At 51.2% G+C, this 18,861-nt stretch overlaps 1 protein-coding gene across 1 annotated transcript; it reads right to left on the minus strand.

The window, feature by feature from the left end:
- Positions 1 to 5,958: 5,958 nt before the first annotated feature.
- LOC136161386 (carcinoembryonic antigen-related cell adhesion molecule 7-like) lies at positions 5,959 to 17,291 on the minus strand. Its single transcript, XM_065926214.1, has 9 exons — positions 17,140 to 17,291; positions 15,816 to 16,179; positions 14,351 to 14,625; positions 13,217 to 13,495; positions 8,797 to 8,908; positions 7,582 to 7,610; positions 7,230 to 7,261; positions 6,587 to 6,628; positions 5,959 to 6,324 (listed from the first exon to the last, which is right to left on the minus strand). Exons 1-9 carry the CDS (start codon positions 17,201 to 17,203, stop codon positions 6,259 to 6,261), a joined length of 1,263 nt encoding a protein of 420 aa, XP_065782286.1. The 5' UTR covers positions 17,204 to 17,291; the 3' UTR covers positions 5,959 to 6,258.
- Positions 17,292 to 18,861: the final 1,570 nt, after the last annotated feature.

The following is an 18,861-nucleotide window of genomic DNA, read 5'->3' on the forward strand; positions in this document are numbered from 1 at the left end:
AGGAGCTGACAGAGTCCAGTGTGGGGATCTGGGAGAGTGGGGAGGACCGTGGGAGGAGTAGGTTGCTGAGGGTCAGAGCCTGCTGGGCGGTGGGAGCTGCTAAGTGAGAAGGAGGTGGGCTGCCCTGTGGAGTCGCCCGACTGTGGGGGAGCTCTGCCGCCCTTTGGTGGCCAGGGAGGGGAGTGTAGAAGGGAAAGGCCCTCAAGCAGGATTTCTCCTAAGACAGCTCAAGCATTTGTCAAATGTTCACATATCATTTTACAAACCCCAGGGACAGAGGATCCTGGCAGGCTACAGGCAGGAGGTCGCAAAGGATCGGACACGACCAAGCGACTAACCCTTTCAACACTACATGTCATTGATGCTGAATCATGTCCCACTCTGAATTTCCAACTCTCTCATCCAAGATCTTCTCTTACATACCCCACTCCAAGATTTCATTCAGTTGAGATCTGTCTTGATACCAGTCCAATATCTCTTTGTAGAAGAGGATCCAGTTGCAACATTCTCAGCCCTGGGGCAGGACTGGAGCATCTGTAAGTAGGAGGAGGGTGAGGAAACCTCCTTTTCCCCCGTCTGTGCCAGAGGGTCCATGTGGACATGCAAAGGCTGCATTCCTTTTCTCCCCTGACCCCTTAGTGTCTTCCCCATGGGGCAGGACCAGGTGGAATTGGAAGACCAGGGGTGGTGCTGTGATTTTGAACCTCCTCTTCCCGCCTTCTCTATCTCTGCCCCCATCAGGGGACCTGGTCTTCATGGTGGGAAGGAAGGTGGGGCTTCTCCATCAGCCCCTGATCAGAGATTCTTTCAGCAAAAGGGACACAGGGATCAAGCACGCTAGCTCTGGCCTCAGCGTCCCTGTCACCCTGTATGATTGTAGTAACTGAATTATTAGGATCTAATGGCCTCTTTAGCATTCTAATTTAATTATTAGATTGTTTTACATCTTTTTACCTTTTGATATTTGAGGTTTCAAAGGTGAATCTCCATCTTCCTTGAGCCTGATTAGGGTTGGTGCCAGGGCAGTTCAGTTGTCTTAAAGCTTATCTTTTATAGTAGCTTCAGTTTCACAGCAAAAGTGAGGGAAGGTACAGAGTTTTCCTAGGGACCTGCTGCCCACAATGTGTAGGGCCTCCTCCATATTCAGCCTTCCACACCCAAGGTGCACATTCTATCAATTGATGAACCCACATGGATACATGAAAATTACCCAGCTTCATAGCTTCCATTAGGGTTCACAGTTGGTGCTGTAAATTGCATGGGTTTGAACAAGTGATTATCAGCAACATGGGCTTCCCTGGTGGCACCGTGGTAAAGAATCATCCTGCCGTTCAGGAGACCCAGTTTGATTTCTGGCTCAGGAAGATCTCCTGGAGAAGAAATGGCAAACCACTCGAGTGTTCTTGCCTGGGAAATCTCATGGATAGAGGAGCCCGGCGGGCTAGAGTCTATGGGGTCGCCAAGGAGGTGCACATGACTTAGCAGCTAGAACAACCACAATGTCAGTGACAGGCCTGCTGCCAAAGTCACAGCGTCAGGGCGAGTGAGGACAGAGCAGGTGGACGTGTGTCTGCAGGGCTGGTGACAACAGAGCTGATGGTTGTGTGTCTGTATATTCAAAAAGTGTGACATGCATCGATTGTTTATTTACCCATACTCAAATATGGAAACCTAATGTGGGGGGTGGCCATGATGAACCAGTGTCTACCTACAAGTTAAGCATTGTTTAGAGGACTTTCTTGGTGGCTCAGTGGATAGGATTCTGCGTGCCAAAGCACAGTACATGGGCTTGATCCCTGGTCAGGAGGATTTCACCTGCTACTGAGCAACTAAAGCCATGCATCAGAACTACTGAGTCTGTGCTCCAGAGACCACGAGCTGCAACGACTGAAGTCTACTTGCCCAGAGCCCATGCTCGGGAATAGAGAAGCCACCACAATGAGGAGCCAGTGTATCACAACGAAGAGTAGCCCCTGGTCACTGCACTAGAGAAAACTGGTGGAAAAGCAATGAAGACCCAGTGCAGCCAGAAATTTAAAACAAAATAAAAATAATAAGAATAGTTTAGAATTAAATGTTATTCCCGAAGTTGTCAGGTGTTCTTTTCATGTCCTTCTTTCCCAAACATCTAGGACCCCACTGAAACATTGATTTTCCACAGGCTGAGGACCTGCTCTGCCTTTTGGGTGACTGCACTGCAAATTTGTTTTCAGTCTAGACAGCCACTAGCGAGCACCCTGCCTTTCACACTGACCATCAGCTCTGCAGTGAACACCTCACCACAAATCTCCGCCCCTGTGGAGTATGATCCAGGAGCTCATTCATTCGGCACACAGGTATGTATGAAACTCCCTGCACCAGGCCTGGAGCTGGCAAGTGGACTCAGCAGAAGCAGGACAGGTGAATCCTTACATGTCTGAGCTCCCAGCTCAGGGTTCCTCTTAGAACTGGAGTCCCGGTCAACAGGTGTGCACGCTGAATGTCACTGTATCCACTAAACTGCATTTGCAGGGGGAGTATAGGAAAATGTCCATTTCCAGCATCCTCACCCTTTATGGCAAGATTCTGTGAGGAGATAGTACGTGTGTCCATATGCCCATCTCCCTGTCCACATCCCTCCTTTATCCCCTACGCAGCCTTCCATTCATCTTATCACGAAGTCCTTTGGCTGTGCCTCTGTGGTTGACCAGATGCCAGGACCCCTGAGATACCCTCAGCAGCTCCTTCTGCTGCTCTGTTTAAACACCGTGGATCCACAGGTGATGCACCTGAGCCCGGGTGATTCTGCAGAGTCTGTCCCCATGGAAGACAGGAGAGGACCCTGGGACCCAGGTGACCATTATCGTGGGTATCTCGAGCCTTTTGCGTGACTGTTTAGCAGGCTGGGTGGGTTAGACCTGAGCCCTTGGGAAGTGTAGTACTGGGTTTGGGTGTCAGAGTTACCCCTGTCAGTGGTACATTTATGGAGAAGAGGAATTTGGGGTGACTGTGGGAGCCCTAGTTCCTTCTCCTCCCTGGGGTTCACAGGCAGATAGAGGAGCCCTCAGGTGATGGATTGTACCCTGGAGAGTGGTCTCAGGCCCCACCTGTCCTTCAGCAGGACCCGTGCTCTGTTGGAAGCATGGAGAGATGGCAAAGGCTCTGCCACTGGCCCAGGGCTCGGCCTGGAGGAGCTGGGAGGGTAGCCCAGGCCTGCTGCTCAGCCTTGCTCCCTGGGCTGCGGGCGATCATTTGGGGAATGAGGGAACAGGAGGCTCTGCTCAGGGGGCCTCCAGGCTAGCTGATGGCTGTCTCCAAGGTCAGGTACCAAGGGTCAGGACTTAGTCATGAAACGCTCCCTCCAAGTTGTAGACAAGATGGTTATCTGACACTCGGCGACGGGGAGATACTCTGACAGGACAGTTTCTTCTCAGCCTCCTTGGGGACACCCTTCAGGTGCAGGATCAATCACTCGGGAGTTATCATTCATGCAGATAGAACTAATACACAGACAGGAGAAAGTGCTCCCGATTGATAAACTAGAGCAAACTGGGTTATCCTGAGCACCTCCTCCTATGCTCATCTTTCTTATAGAATAGAAATTGGCAGGATATCCAGCCGTCCCTTCCCATTGAGCCTTGCTGCAGCCCCTGGGATGAGCACCGCAGAGACACTGTCCATGGTGCTGACGAACACAGGCTACCTAGCGGTTGGGAGCTGTGGTCTTTGAGTCCTATCTGCTTTCTTTTCATTCTGAAAAAGTGGGCATTGCTAGTGAAGAAGATGCTCCCCTGTGGCTCAGATAGTAAAGAATCTTCTTGCAATGCGGGAGACCTGGGTTTGATGAGCCTACGGAGATGGGAATGGATACCCACTCCAGTATTCTTGCCTGGAGAATCCCATGGCAGATGTGTCTGGAGGGTTACAGTCCATGGGGTTGCAAAGAGTTGGATAGACTGAGCAAGCTTCACTTCACAGAAAAGAAGAGGTGGGGACCTCTGCAGGGAGTGTGGACAGGCCTCGATCTCCAGGCCTAGGGCCGATGAGATTTCTGTGGATGTCATGGCAGGACGTGACCCCACATCAGCATGACAAAGTCCCAAGCTGCCCAAGCCACATTGCAGGGAGGGAAGATGATGACCACGCCTTGAGAGGAGTGGTAGACAGAGCACAGAACCCTAAGAGATGTTCACAAGCTCAAGTCCACAATCTGAGAATGTGCCCCACGATTAAGGAAACCTACAGAAGACATTCAGATCACGTGACTGGGAGATTATGGTGGCAATATATTTGGCTGAGCCCATTACTTCATTAATATTCTTTATAAATGAAAGATGAAGGCAGGAGAGGCAGAGCCAGAGGAGATGGGATGATGGAAGGAGAGCTTGGGGGAGCGTCAGGATGTTCCATTGCTGGCAGAGAAGATGCAGGAAGGGGCCACAAACCCAGGAAAGCAGGCAGCCTCTCACAGCTTGGAAAAGCAAGGAAATGAACTGTCTGTAGAATCCAGAAAGAACAGGGTCATATTGGCACCTTGATTTGGGTAGATTTGTGCCACTAAATTTGTGGTCATTTGTTATAGCATGATAAGGAAGGTCAAGAGGTGTGACCTTGTCTAATCCAAGACTGTGTGCCTGGGGGATAAGGAGTTATTCAGACTTAAATCATGATCGGAAGCTTTGCAGGTGGTTTCTCTTACCTCTCATCTCATCTCAGCACAAATGACACTTGCCACTGGCAGAGCATGCTTGTCAAATGTGGGCTCTGTGCCTTAGTGCACACACCAGCTATATTTGTGTGAGTGTGGGGGAGACCTGAGCAGACCTATATGAGAACAGGACCTATCCCAGGGACCTCAGGGAGAGACAGAAGTGTTAGCCCAGGTGTGTGGTGGGGGCTTCAGGTGAGATGCGGGTGGGAAAGGCCCTTGGGACACTTTGAGGAGAAGACAGGTGGGTCTTTTGCCGTGGTAGCCAGGTTGATTTTTAGGTAGAGCCCTGCAACTCCACCCTTAGGCTCGTGTGTGTGTGTGTGTGTGTGTGTGTGTGTGAGAGAGAGAGAGAGAGAGAGAGAGAGAGAGAGAGAGAGAGAGAGAGAGAGGGAGAGAGAGAGAGAGAGGGATGGCCTCATGACCCACGTTGGAGAACAAAGTGGAAACCAACAGGAAGTGGATAGAGGTCACGGGAAGTTCCTTGGGAGGGCCTTTCTCAGAGCATGGCTTCTGGGTCCTTCCTTTCGGTGACTCTGATTGCTCCCCTGTCCCCCCAGAGCGAACAATGACCTCAGGGTTCAGGCCATTAGGGAATCAACAGAAACCCACGGATAGAGAAGGCATTCTGGTCCTGGGTCTGTGGACAGACAAAAGTTCCCACCCCATCTCCAACTCAGTGGAGATTAGTTGAAGCAAACTCCAGGGGACAGTGAAGGATGGGGAAGCCTGGGGTGCTGCAGTCCATGGGGTCCCCAAGACTCAGAAAAACTTGGCAACTGAACAACAAAAACTCATTGGAGGCAGCCACCAGTTGGGGCCAGCAGGGCCTGGTGAGGAGGACCAGAGCGCTCAGGATGCCAAGAGGTTGCACAGGGGCCTCACCCAGAATATGTGTCTCACACACGACTCGTCCTTCCTTCCTGACTCGTGTTCTAGTGGGTCTCAGGTGGTCCCACAATCTGTGCCCCAGAGACTCCATTCCAAGTGAGCAAGCACTGGGAGGTGCCTGGGACCCCAGGGCAGTGTGAGGACTGCCGAGTGCCCGTGTGGCTGTGAAGGGTCTGGTGACCCTCCTTTCCTGTTAGCATGCCCCCCACCCCATTCTCACAGCCTTCCCCTTGCTTTCCCGCAGGGAATAGATGGGGAGGTCAGGTAACCAAGGCTAATACTTTCCCTGTGGGACCATGGAGAAACAGGAGCAGACATTCAGCTGAACTTCTTGTTGGACAGGACTCAAGGGCAGTATATTTTGCAAGCAGGGGAAGGAAAGTGCCCTTTTTGCAGATCTCTCAGCTGGTCACAGTGGGTCACAGGCCAGTCTCTTGCCCTGTTGAAACCTTCCCCCACTGTGGGGATCGCAGCCTGAGTTCTGGTCCATTCAGGGTTCAAGGCAGCCTGTCAGTGTCTCCAGGAATTCAGGAGGACCCTGAGCCTGGCCCCAGGTTCCCAAATAGCCTCAGGTCTCAGAGCTGGTTCTCTGCCTCAGGCTCCACCTCTTGACCTCACTTAGGTCTTGGGTCTCTGGTAAGCTCTTTCCCACAATCTGTAAGGAGATGTGTCTAGAGGAACTAATGACCCACATCTGCTTTGTGGTTGATTTGACAGTAAACATCTGTGTCGGGGCGTAGTAATTCCTGCAAAAGAAAACACATGCCTCGGAACTCATGTAACCTTCTCAGATGACTTACCAGGGATTCCCGGCCCCAGGTCCCCCAGGGCTGCTCTGTGGGGGGGGGTCTGGTTTTATCAGAGGTTTTTGGCCCAGACCCCCCTCTTCCTCCTCACTTTTCCCATCTTTCCTGCTATTTCTTGGACCTCCAATCACAGCCAGGTGTGCATGGGGCATTTCCTGAGCCCCTTGGGATATGGGACCAGAGCATGGATCCCCAAACTCACCTGGTAGATGGGAACTGGTGATCTGGCATCAGGTAGGGAGGCCTGGGCACGGGAGAGAACGGGCATAGGGAAAGAGGGAAGGAGAGTCATTTCTCCCGTGCAGCCATCTCCAAGCCTGCAGCCCCCACCACAAATCCTATCTGGGCTCTGTTTGCCACCCTTGTTAGCCTGGCTCCCCTGACTGATGATCCCGTGCCCACCCTCTTCCTGGCTCGACTCCAAGGTTCTCCTGAGGTCAAGTCAGGGGACCAGGGCAGCCTCAGGATGAGGTGGTGGGCGGTCATGCCCCTGAAGCGCATCCAGCTCCCAGCTTGGTGGGACTTGCCATGTCCTAACTACTTTCATGAGCTTCCCTGGTGGCTCAGAAGTCAAAGAATCTGCCTGCGAGCGGGAGCCCGAGGCTCGATCCCCTGGAGAAGGCAATGGTAACCCACTCCAGTATTCTTGCCTGGAGAAATCCATGGACAGAGGAGCCTGGCCGTCTACAGTCCATGGGGTCACATGAGTCAGACACGACTGAACGATTTTCAACTGCCCTCGAGTGAAGGGTGTCTTACAGTGCTTCAGGGTTGGACAGTCCCCCTGCCCTGAGCCTGTGAAGCGGGCATGCTGGGGAGAAGAGACAAGGAAAGGATGTACTTACGTGCGAAACAGAGCTGCCAGAAGAACCACGTCCTGGGAGAAGAAATAGGACTTAGCACCGGGCGTGTGAGGAAGCTTAGCCCATTCTCCGAGGGAGAGGCTGGATGTCCACCTTCTGGTGAACTATGGGAGAAAGATCCCCACGAAGGGAGAGACAGTCTGGCAATTTCAAGCCCCAGTGAGGGCGAGGGGGCCTGCCAGGACTATAAGCCATAGGACAAGCAGCCTAGGCACTGGGGTCCCCTGTTCTGAAGCCCCAGAGAAAGGAGCAGAGACGCTGGGGTGGCAGGCAGGAACAGACGTAGCAGGGCCTGACCGGGCTCCCCGCTGTCCTGGGCTGAACAGACACTCACCTGAGGTGGACGCTGGAGGCCAGTTCCCTCTGTTGTGGTGCAGGCAACCGGGGTTAGGAAAAAAAAGCAACAGGCTTATTTGTGAGGAGCGTAGAGGGAGGTCAAGGCTTTGCTGTCAGAACATGGGACAGGAGGATCCCATGTCCAAGCAGAGGCTGGACAGCTCCTTTCTCCACCAAGGCTGCTTAGAGGGGAGGGCCCAGCAAGGACGCTGAGGAAAGTCCTTAAGAAGCCATATCTGCCCCGAGTCCAGAGGGGCAGGTGCATAGGCTAATAGGGTTCGGGAGAAAGTGGCCAGCAAAGGGACCAAGGCTCTGCAAAAGGCATCCATCCATCTAAAGCTTTGTCTGAGTGGATGCATCACGCCTGTGGAGAGAGCAGGGCCAGTGCGTGGGGAGGAAAGGGGAAGCCAGTGACTCTGGGATCTCACTGAGTGCAGTGTCGCTGCTGTGGCCACCTGCCCTCATCCAGGAGGTGCTGAAATGGGACAGTGGCCTTGTCCTCTGTCTCCATTACCTGGACCTTGAGTGTAAAGACATCCCACCTCCTGCTGACCTGGCACAATATTCTGTTTCATGCATCAGGGGCTGTTGTTAATGCATCGGCCACGTGGGGGCATTTGACCCCACTTGGCCTGTCCAGACTTCCATTCTCTGGCCAAGTGTGGACTTGGCGAGGACAACCCTCAGATCCTGGAACTGTGACAGCCCCTCATCAGAGTAGCTGGATTTAAATATATGGGAAGACATACCTTTTTCTGAGTACTTACTACCTGCCAGGGAACTAGGACAAGGAGGGGTCTTAATTGTGTTAACTGATAGATGAGGCTTCTCTGGGGGTTCAGAGGTAAAGAATCCACCTGCCAATGCAGGAGGTGTGGGTTCGATTCCTGGGTCAGGAAGAGCCCCTGGGGAAGGAAGTGGCAACCCACTCTAGTATTCTTGCCTGGGAAATTCCATGGACAGTGGAGTCCATGGTGTGGCAAAGGAGTTGGACACAACTTCGTGACTAAATAACAAAATAAATGAGGGTCATGTTAAGGAAGCCACCACAGGTCAATACCTGGTGAGGGAGGAACTGAAGGATGAGAGAGAATACCCACGGGGCAGTGGGGAGGTCCTGGAGATCCAGGCCGAGAATGGGAGGATGGAGTGTCCTCTCTCTAGGACTAGGGTCACTTGGGGGCAGGAGCAGAATCTGGGAATGCCACGGTACCTGTGAAGGAAAATGAAACATCCCAGGGCAGCCACCAGTGTCAGCACAAGCAGGAGCCCAATCACGATGCCAACAATGGTCCCCACATTGAGCGCTTGGGTGTTTTCTTGCCCTGAAAGCAGGAGAGAAAGACAGAGGGGAAGTGGGGTCCGAGTCACTGGAGGGAATATCCCGAGGAGTCTTACAGGGAGAGGTCCTGGTTAGGAGGAAACGCTCTGAGGGCTGTGTGTTTTGTCATCACAGTGTCCTCCTGACTCTCCCACTGCACGTGCTTGCATCGTTTTACTCTTTATCAAATCTGAAACCTTGTACTTGCTCTAGCTCTCCATTCTCTCACTGTAGCCATTTCCATGTCCTGTTCATTTTCCTTTGAAGGACTCTTTTCTTCTCACATTATACCCCTCCCTCTGTCCTTTTGTTTCCGTAACAATTGTTGGTCTTTGAGGATAGCTCCTCTCCAGTCCACTCAACATTGATTAGTAGTAATAATATTACTGAACTGTTTCCAGGTCCTTCTGTGCGACCGGCACAGTGGGAAATCCTTCACACCCATTTGTTCTGATCTTTCCATCCCCACGAGGGAGGGGTTGTCATCCCCGCTGTGCATATATAGATTTGAGACACACATGCTTCAATAAAGGAATGCAAGTCATAGAACTAGGACCAGATGAAACCAAAATGTAACCAAGCTGTTTAACACTAGAGCCAAAACCCAAAATGTTGAAAACCAAAATATCACCTGTGAAAACATTTCTTGCATGCTCACTCTATGTAGGTACCCAGGGAAGAATTTTAATCTCATTCACTTCCTAGTGAACATCTTCACAGGAGCCCTAAGATCCAGCTCTTCTTCTCCAGTTTTACAGACAGGGAAACTGAGCCACAAGATCCAGTGCTTTGCCTACAGTCAAACAATTCTCACAAATAATAACCAAACTATGACAAAATTAGCTAAGTTTTGCATAATTAAATAAACACATTGTTCTACAGGCTCTGAAAGGAGACTACATCCTCATTTTTTGCATTCATTACACACCCACTTCCAGTGAAATTACAAGAGAAGATGTAGAGGTGTTGAGGGTCACTTAGAGTGCTCAGCTGGGGAGCTGGGGTCACATCTGCAGACTCTGACTGGGAAGAGACCCTACACAGGTGGGACCCTGCATCCTCTGTCCTGACACTGTTGATTGTCTGGGACAGCATCATCTTCTCAGTGATCCGTAAACTCTGCTCATCGATTCACTGACCATTGGATGCATGTCCCCATATCACTTGGTCTGTCTGCACCCAGATTGGAAAGCTGATGGGATTTCTAAGAGGGAGTGACTGACTACCAAAGAGCATGACCTTTGTCTGTGGTTCCTGATCATTTGGACTGGTGCCTCTGTCCATGGAATTCTTCAGGCAAGAATCCTGGAGTGGGTTGCCATTTCCTCCTCCAGGGGATCTTCCTGACCCAGGGATCAAACCTGCATCCCTTGGTCTCCTGCATCAGCATTGGCTGGCAGGTTCTTTACCACTAGCCCCACCTGAGAAGCCCCTAGAGAGGGCAGAGGATACGTCACACGTGAGAACAAGTCCACTTCTTCGATTCGTGCCATCTGAGAGCCCCTTCGGATGAGCCTTCCTTCTCAGGGTCCAAAACTAACCTCTTCTCTGGTGTCGTTTTCTACTCCTAAGGTGCTTGTCTGAGATTGACCTGGGTAGCTATATAATCAAGGTCCATGTCTAAAGCACTGGAGTCCTTAGTGTGGGAGGCTGGCTGTCTCCATGTTGGGTAGGTCTGAGGAGAACCTGCTTCTCAAGTAAGATGTGTTCTTCCTCACTGTTAAATTATTTAAACAGGGTCAAAGAAAATCTGGAGCTGAAGTAAAAGAACTGAAAACAATAACTTAGAAGGGAGACTTCTCATCACATTTGAGCAGGTAGAGGAAAGAATCAGTAAACATGAAGACAGAAAAAAAAGAAGTTATTCAGACTGGGGAGTAGAAAGGAAAAATAAAGATGAATCGTGACTCCAGGCAAAGTATTATGCAGAACTCCATCAAGTGCACAAACATGCAGTTTGGCAGGTCTTGAAGTAGAAGAGAGAGAAAAATGCAATGAAAAAAGATATAAATGTAATGGCTTAAAACTTCCCAAACTAGATGAGATCACATACTAGAGATGGTTAAGGAACTCCAAAAAAGGATAACTCAAGATATAGACACTGTGACACAATATAGTCAAATTGTTGAAAGACTGAGGGAAAGAGGAAGTGAAAAACGCAGCCAGAGAGAAGTGACTCATCATGTCCGGTGGATCTTCAATAAGGTGAAAAGCAAATTTCACATCAGAGGCCAGGGCCAGAAGGTATTGAGATGCCTGATTTAAGTCGTACAAAGGAAGACCGTCAACCAGGAAAGCAATGTACAGAGAAACTCTCCTTCAATGAAGCTCAAATTAGGACTTTCCCAGATAAACAACAGTCGAGGGAGTTTCTTCCTTGGAGACATGGCATATATGAAATGTAAAAGGAATCCTTTACGATAACTGAACAAACATCACACAGTAACGCAGAGCCATAGGGATACATGAAGAAGAGTGGTCAAAGGGACACAATAGATAGCTATCTTACTTAAGCCAGTATTATTGTCTTTTATGTAATCGCTGGTTCTTGTTTTTTATTTCAAAGGTATTGCATGAAACAATATTTATAAATCTATATAATCGGCATACATTGTATACAGATGGCTGAAATATATGACAATAAGTGTATAGAATGGGGGGAATAGAGATGTATAGGAGAACATTGTATTATACATCAAAGAATCTAGTTGGTATGTCAACTCGATAGATATATGTTTAGGATATAACTGTCATCTTCAAGTTAGGCACTAAGAAAAGAACTGCAATACATTGGAAAGTGGAAGAACAGAATCAAAATGACACGTATGAAAGGAAATCACCTAAATACCAAACAGGAAGTAATAGAGGAATTAATGAATAAAGCATGGAGGACATATGGCAAGTAGCAAAATGGCAGAAGCTCTTTCTTATCAGGAAGTATTTGAATGATAGGTAGCCTCAACCTTCAAATTAAAGGCAGAGATTGACAGAATGGATAAAAATTATAACCCTCTCTTTACTCTCTTCAAGAGACTCACTTTAGATACAAAGACATAGAAGGCTGAAGTGAGGGAAAAGATATTCTGTGCAAATAGGCAAAAAAAGAGAATTGTGGTGGCTGTATGAGTGTCTGATATAATCATCTCTAAGCCAAAAAAAGCCTGCAGGAGACAGTAGGACCTTACATATCAAGAAGAGTTTCCATCCATCAAGGAAATTGAACAATCATAGGCATTATGCACCTACCACCACCAGAGTTGTGAATCAAAAATGGACAGGATTGAGGGGAGAAATAGCTCTGTCATAACAGTGACAGTACAACACCCCACTTTCAATAATGGACACAGCATCCGGGAGAATTTCAGTGAGAAACTAGAGAACGTGACAGCACTGGAAGCAGAGACCTAACCAACCAACAGACTCATGGGAGTTTATGTTTCGCAAATCACAATCCTCAAGGCCCCCATCTCTCACCACACATGACCACCGCCCATCCTGTGAGGAAATGGTGTTGCTTCCACTGTAGAGACGGCGGTGCAGCTAAGACAGACAAGTGGAGGGACCTGGAGCTGAATGTGACAGCAAGCCTGTAATCCAAACAGGGCCAACCAACATACTGAACACTTACTGCCTGAAGACACGTCTGCTGTGATTCCCACCTTCATGGGAGCGCGTACTCACAAAGTGAATTCACTCTACAAAGTGCCCCATAAACACCACTGTACACACAAGAAAAAGGAGATTTAGGTTCATGACTCACTGGGGCTCCCCAGGTGGCACTAGTAAAGAACCCGCCTGACCAACAAGAGCCACGGATGCAGTCCCTGGGTGGGGAAGATCCCCTGGAGGAGGTCACGGCAACCCCTGCAGTGGAAGGTGGAGTCTTAACCACTGACTGCCCAGGAATCCCAGGTACTGGTTTTAGTGCTGCTTCCAGCGGTCTGGGGAACGAGGCTTCACAGCAGAGGGCCAGGAGAAATCAGGGGATGAGGAGGGGAGAGACAGCACACATTCCAATTGCTTGAAGTGAAGGAAATAAGATGATAGGCTAATTCCTGGCGGAATTAATAAAGGAAGATTATCCAGGTTAAAATGGGCTTCACTGGTGGCTTATATGGAAAACAGTGTCTGCAGTGCAGTAGACATGGGTTCGATCCTTGGGTCAGGATGATCCCTTGGAGTAGTGAATGGCAACCCACTCCAGGATTCATTCCCGGGAAATCCCATGGACAAAGTGAGCTCAAGTCCGTGGTGTCACAAAGAGTTGGACACCACTGAACGACTAACACCAGAAGCAATGATGGTTACTCACAGGTCACATGCAGCCTGAGGGGGTCACTTTTTCTGGAGTTGGCCCTGTTGGAGACCTCACACTGATAATCCCCGGCATCCTTTCTGCTGACCGGGTCTATGGTGAGGGTGCTATTGTCCAGGGACAGTGTCATCCCCCTTGTGAGGAGGAGACTCTGGCCTTTGAAGAACCAGCGTATGGAGACCCCAGTCTCATTTGTGAGGCAGGTCAGGACCACGGGACCCTCATGTTCTGTGACTGTGGTGCTGCTGGCTTGGAGGGAGGGCCGTGCCACTGGGTCTGTGGAGAGACAGAGGGGTGACTGCTGAGAGGGGGTCAGGGGCCTGGGCCATGCTGCCTCCTCAGTCTCGGGGCCCAGTGACCTCTGTACAGGCGCCTGTAAGGAAGGCCCTGGGTCTCTTCAGGTGACAATGGGAGAGATGATCGCACATCTCCTCTGACCCCCAGATCACACCATGGGGACCCTTGCCTGGTTGCTGGGACAACACTCTAATATTGGACAGCTCTGCGGTATCAGCCTTGGGAACCTTGATTTTCTGACTGTGGGGCTATCCAGGCCAGTCAGGGAGTGTAGGATCTGAGAGTACTTGTTATGACTGGGAATAAAGAGAACCTGGGCCTCACATTGACAAGCCGGGAGCACTGTGTGGCTGGGTTAGAGGCTGTGTGGCAGGAAAGACTGAGGTTTCCCCCTGGGTGGTAAGAGGAATCTGAGGGGGAAGTGGTGGGGTGTCCACATCATTTGGAGCAAAAGAGCATAAAGCCACACATGGTGCAATCAGAGGGAAGGGAAGTTCCTGGTCTGTATTAGGGCCCCTGAGTCCTTATGAGCTGTTCACACACTTGTCTGAAAATTTTGCAATCATTACGCTTCATGCTCACTCATTGTGAGCCTGAAATATTAATGTGTTTCTCCCATCATATTCTGGTGATCCTCAGGCACCAAGAGAGAGCAGCCCATCTCCTCCATGTCTTGATTCAAGGTGGACCTGCTTGGACTTGCCTGGGACAGGAAGTCATGTCCATTCTGGGTGTCCAGGGGTGACGGCCCATGTACTCGGACCTGACAGGGACGGGTACGGCCTGGCTTCTGGCACTGTAGATTCAGTCAGTCGGCCTGGACCACACATGCACAGAGGACCTTCATGGTGAATGGGTCACTGCGGCAGACACTCACTGGGTTCCGGGCTTCACACACATAGGGTCCTGTGTCATTCCTTGTCATAGTGACCACAGTGACAGTCCTGCTGTCCTCAGACAGTTCCAGCCTGGTGCTGCTTGAGAGGCTCTGACTGTTGATCTGCCACATGTAGGAAGTGTTCTGAATGTCAGGTCCACATGTTAACACCACAGTGTTCTTGTGCTCCCAGGGGTTGGAGTTATTGCTGGTGATGACGGGTGTGGGTAGCACCACAATGGAAATAACAGAGTACAAACCCCTGAGTTTCTCTGGTGGCTCAGACAGTAAAGAATCTGCCTGCCAGTGCAGGAGACCTGGGTTCAATCCCTGGGTCAGAAAGATCCCCTGGAGGTGGAGATTGCCACCCAGTCCATATTCTTGCCTGGAGAATTCCATGGATAGAGGAGCCTGGTGGGCTACAGTCCACTGGGTAGGAAAGAGTCGGACATGATTGAACGACTAACACTCTCACTTTCTTTACACCTTTTGCTCCTCTAAAAGCATCTTTAAACAAAACTGGCATCCTTTGCCTCTCAGTCACACAGAGCCTTTAAAGAATAAGGCAGGTTTGTGTATGGCAAGACAAATGCATGGCGATCTGAGCTCAGAGAGTGTGAGGCCACCTGCTGCTCTATGTCTGGGAGAAGCACAGACTTCCTCGGGAGTTGATTGTGCAGCAGCATTTAGTGGTGGACAGAACTGGGTGGGATCAGAGACCACCTGGCATCTCTCCTGGTTTTCACAATCCAGTCTAAGGAGAGAGCTCCCTCGGCTGCACCCTGGGGGACGAGGAGCTGCCAGGAGTGTCTTCCTTCCTCTGTTCTTCTCTGGGGTTGCGGAGATTTCTCTGGAGTCTCCAAGTCCCCAGGGCATCTGGCTGATTCCTGGGGACCTTGTGCCTGTGTGATCTCCGTGCTGAGTCTCAGGAGCAGGACCAGGCTGTGCCCCTGTGCACAAGTGGCTCTTGGGGCTGAGCCCTGGCTAGTGCCAAGCTCAGGAGCCTAGGGATTTGGCGCAGGCTTTCCAGTGTCACTGGAGGCAGGAGCCCTGGGACAGAGTCTGGGAGGGGCTTCCTGGGACTGAGCTTGTCTGTGAGGATCCCTGGGGGCCTAACGGCCAGGGTCTTTCCTGAGTCCTGCAGGGTTTTCCTCAGGGTCATGGTCGCAGGGAGGGACCCAGAGGCTGGACTGAGAGTGCTCTCCCTCTACTGAATTCCTCCATCAGACCATCCTTCTTTCTACACAGTGTCTGCAGGAAAGCATTTCTGACCTTTTGGAGTTTGTCTTCACTGTATGTGTCCTGCACTGAATGTTCAAACCCCAACATGAGAAATAATGCAGAGGGGGATGAAAGCACCATCCGGGTCTGTCAGAACAGAATTCACCCCTCCACAAGACCCCGAGGTCATAGAGGAAGTACTCACGGTGTATGTGGAGGTGTCTAGTCTGTCTTTCATTCTGTAAATCAAACTTTAAAATGAGCAGGGTGTAGGATCCTGTGTCTTTCTGGGTGACGTTCTGGATCAGCAGGGTTCCATTGGGGTAAAGTGTCTCACAACCGCTGTGTGCAGGCCCTTTCATAGTTACATTAGTGTCTGCTCTATATGATGCAATTAGCCGGCTGTTGTCTACCCTTTCTCCTCTGTACCAGGTATAGCCTAGAGGATTCTCTGTCACGTTGCGGGCAAGTAGAAGAACGTCTGTCCCTTCTGCAGCAAGGGGGGGCACCACTTCAATAGTGAGCTGGGCAGTGGTGGGCGGGGTCCCGAAGGTTAAGAGTGAGACTAGGAGGGAAGAGAGAGAAATCAGTTAATGTTCTTACCTGTGTGTTGCAATGGGAATGGTGCCCTGGGTCCTGAGCAGGTCTCTTCGTCCCTCAGTCTTGGTGTGTGTGTGTATGTGTGTGCATGTGTTTGCATGTGTGTGAGCATGTGTGTACGTGTACCTGGGTATATGTATGTGTGTGTGTTTGTGTGTGTCCTCCTGGTTCAAGGTCAGCAGCATGACCCCCATCACTTCAGCCCTTCTGGGCTCTGTATTTCCTCTGTTTCCCCAGCTGTCCCCCGGCTCACTCCCTCGCTGCCCTCACACACCTGCTCACACTCAGGGGCCTCTTGGGAACTGCCCCTTCCACCTGACCACCTGCTGTAAAGACCCTCCGTGTTCACTTGCTGACCCTTCCCTGTCTGGTTCCTGCAGGATGCGTGTCAGCGCCTGACAGCACATTATAGATCTCTCTGCTTGTCTGTCTTCCTCCCCACAGAGCGTGGGCTTCGTGAGGGCAGTGGCTTGTCTGATCCTGGTTGTAACCCAGGGCCTGGACCAGGTTCTACATATTAATTCCTGGAGGTGAAGGAAAGAGTGTTCCCAGGAATTCCACAGCCTGGTGTTTGTCAGTTTCTAAGGGTGCCAGGTAAGAACCATGTTTGCTGTCTTGGTTACGTATTTATCTGTAGTGACACCCAGATATAAATCATTGTTACTGGCATCAGTTTTCAACAATTACTGCTCAGTGAAGAATAACTCACAAAACCTACACCATTTGAGGTCTTCCCGCCCCTCACCAACTCTAGTTCATGGAGAGTCCCCTGGGGCTGAGCCCCCACCCTCCCTGCTCCCCGCCCTCTGCCCTCAGGCCTGAACAGAAGTCCTCTGTCCCCTCTCAGAGCCCCGTCTCCCCCAGAGACCAGCCAGTCTCTTGTTCTCCAGTCTCTGCCCACTCCCTGAAAACTGTCCCCTCTCACCTGCCAGGAGGAGCCTGTTCCAGGGGACATGCTTCCTGTTTGCAGGGCCTGACGGGGGCTCCATGGGGCCTGCTGTCCGCTGGCCCCTCTCTCTGTGAGGAGAACTTCCGGTCTAGAAATGCTCACAGGCCCTGCAGTCGCTGTGTGAGCGCTGCGGTCCTTCCCGCTCTGTGCTGGGCCTCCTCCCGGGGCAGGAGCACTTGGCTGGGTCACGTGGCCTGGGGGCGGGGCCTCTGCCCAGGCCCCTCCCACTCCCTCCCCGCTCATCCTTCCCTCCCTAGTGGCCCCGCCCCCTTCCCCTTCTGTCTGTGTGTCTATTCCCCGAGCTCTGCTGAGTCCTCTGCCTTCTAGAGCAGTGATTCTCCACCCACCCACACACACATCTACAGACACCCCTACACACCCCTACATACCTACACACACACCTACACACACACGCCCATACACACACATACCTACACATACACCTACATATACACACCTATACATACACACAACCTTGTCTGGAAAAGCACAACCTTGGGGTGTCCGAGTCCAGGGTCCCCACTGCTCTGGATCAGATGCACACTCAGCCTCCCCGACTGCCTTCTGTCATCCCCTTCTGACTTTTCCCTTCAGAGCAGGAGCCTGGGGGTGGGCGGGGGCAGGTGCATTAGGAACTCTTGTCACCTCCACCGTGAGTGGAAAACTCCTGTGGAGCTTCATGAAGACTGCGAACCCCCAGGTGACACCTTAGAAATGCTGTTTTAGCAGATGTGCAGATCACACGCTTGCCCAGCCTGCCTGAGACCCCAGAACCCCGGTTTGGCTGCCCCACCCACCCCATTGTTGGCCTTTGCTGTGTTTTGCTCTGGGGTCTCAGCACCACACACAGACCCAGGGGTTTCCAAATTTTGCTGGTAATTGTTCCTGTGAGACAGAAACCCAGCTGGATGCTCAGGGTCTTCCTGTTGTTTTCAAATATCTGAGAAGATTGCATCCACTCCCTGTAGGAAGGACACACCGTCTCTGGAGGAGAGAAAGGGGTCAGCTGAGTGATGATGGTAGGGGGCCTGACCTCCACCTTAGAGTGTCACCAGCCTGGAGTCTGTTTTCAGGGACAGAGACCCAGACCCGGCTGTCAGGAGGAGCTGCAGGTTGCAGGTGAGAAGGGAAAGGTTTCCTGTGTGTCCTGGGAAGAGAGGAAGCTGGTGCTGGGGGGTGGGCTGACTGTGGGCTCCCTGGTCCTCGGGTCAAGTTCCAGGAGACTCTCCCTCTCCGTGTCTGTTGCCTGAGCCTTGGTTCAGAACTAGGCAGGTTCTCCTTGCCATTATAGGGCCGCCTCTATCACCCTGGCTGATTTTTCTGTGGTCACTGTGATCTTTCCCAGAGGTGGTTCCAGGCAGGGATGGGAGCTGGCATGGGTGCCCATAGGCCCCTAGAAGGCTGGGTAGCATAGTGTGGGCATATAGGAGCGGCACTGAGGGTCTGCAAGAGGAGGGCCCCCTGGGGCCTAACGCCTGATGGTCTGAGGTGGAGCTGATGGAATAATAACAGATATGAGTACACAATAATTGTAATGTGCTTGAATTATCCCCAAACCATCCCCACCACTCCGCATTTGTCTTCCATGAAACTGGTCCCTGGTGCCAAAAAGGTTGGAGACCGCTGTTTAGCGGGCGGGATGGAAATGAGGCTCCTTCTCCACCTCCTTAGACAAAGCAAAGTTCACCTGTCAATTTT

The sequence above is a fragment of the Muntiacus reevesi genome, chromosome 2 (assembly GCF_963930625.1).
Source record: "Muntiacus reevesi chromosome 2, mMunRee1.1, whole genome shotgun sequence".
In the NCBI taxonomy this organism is placed as follows: Eukaryota; Metazoa; Chordata; class Mammalia; order Artiodactyla; family Cervidae; genus Muntiacus; species Muntiacus reevesi.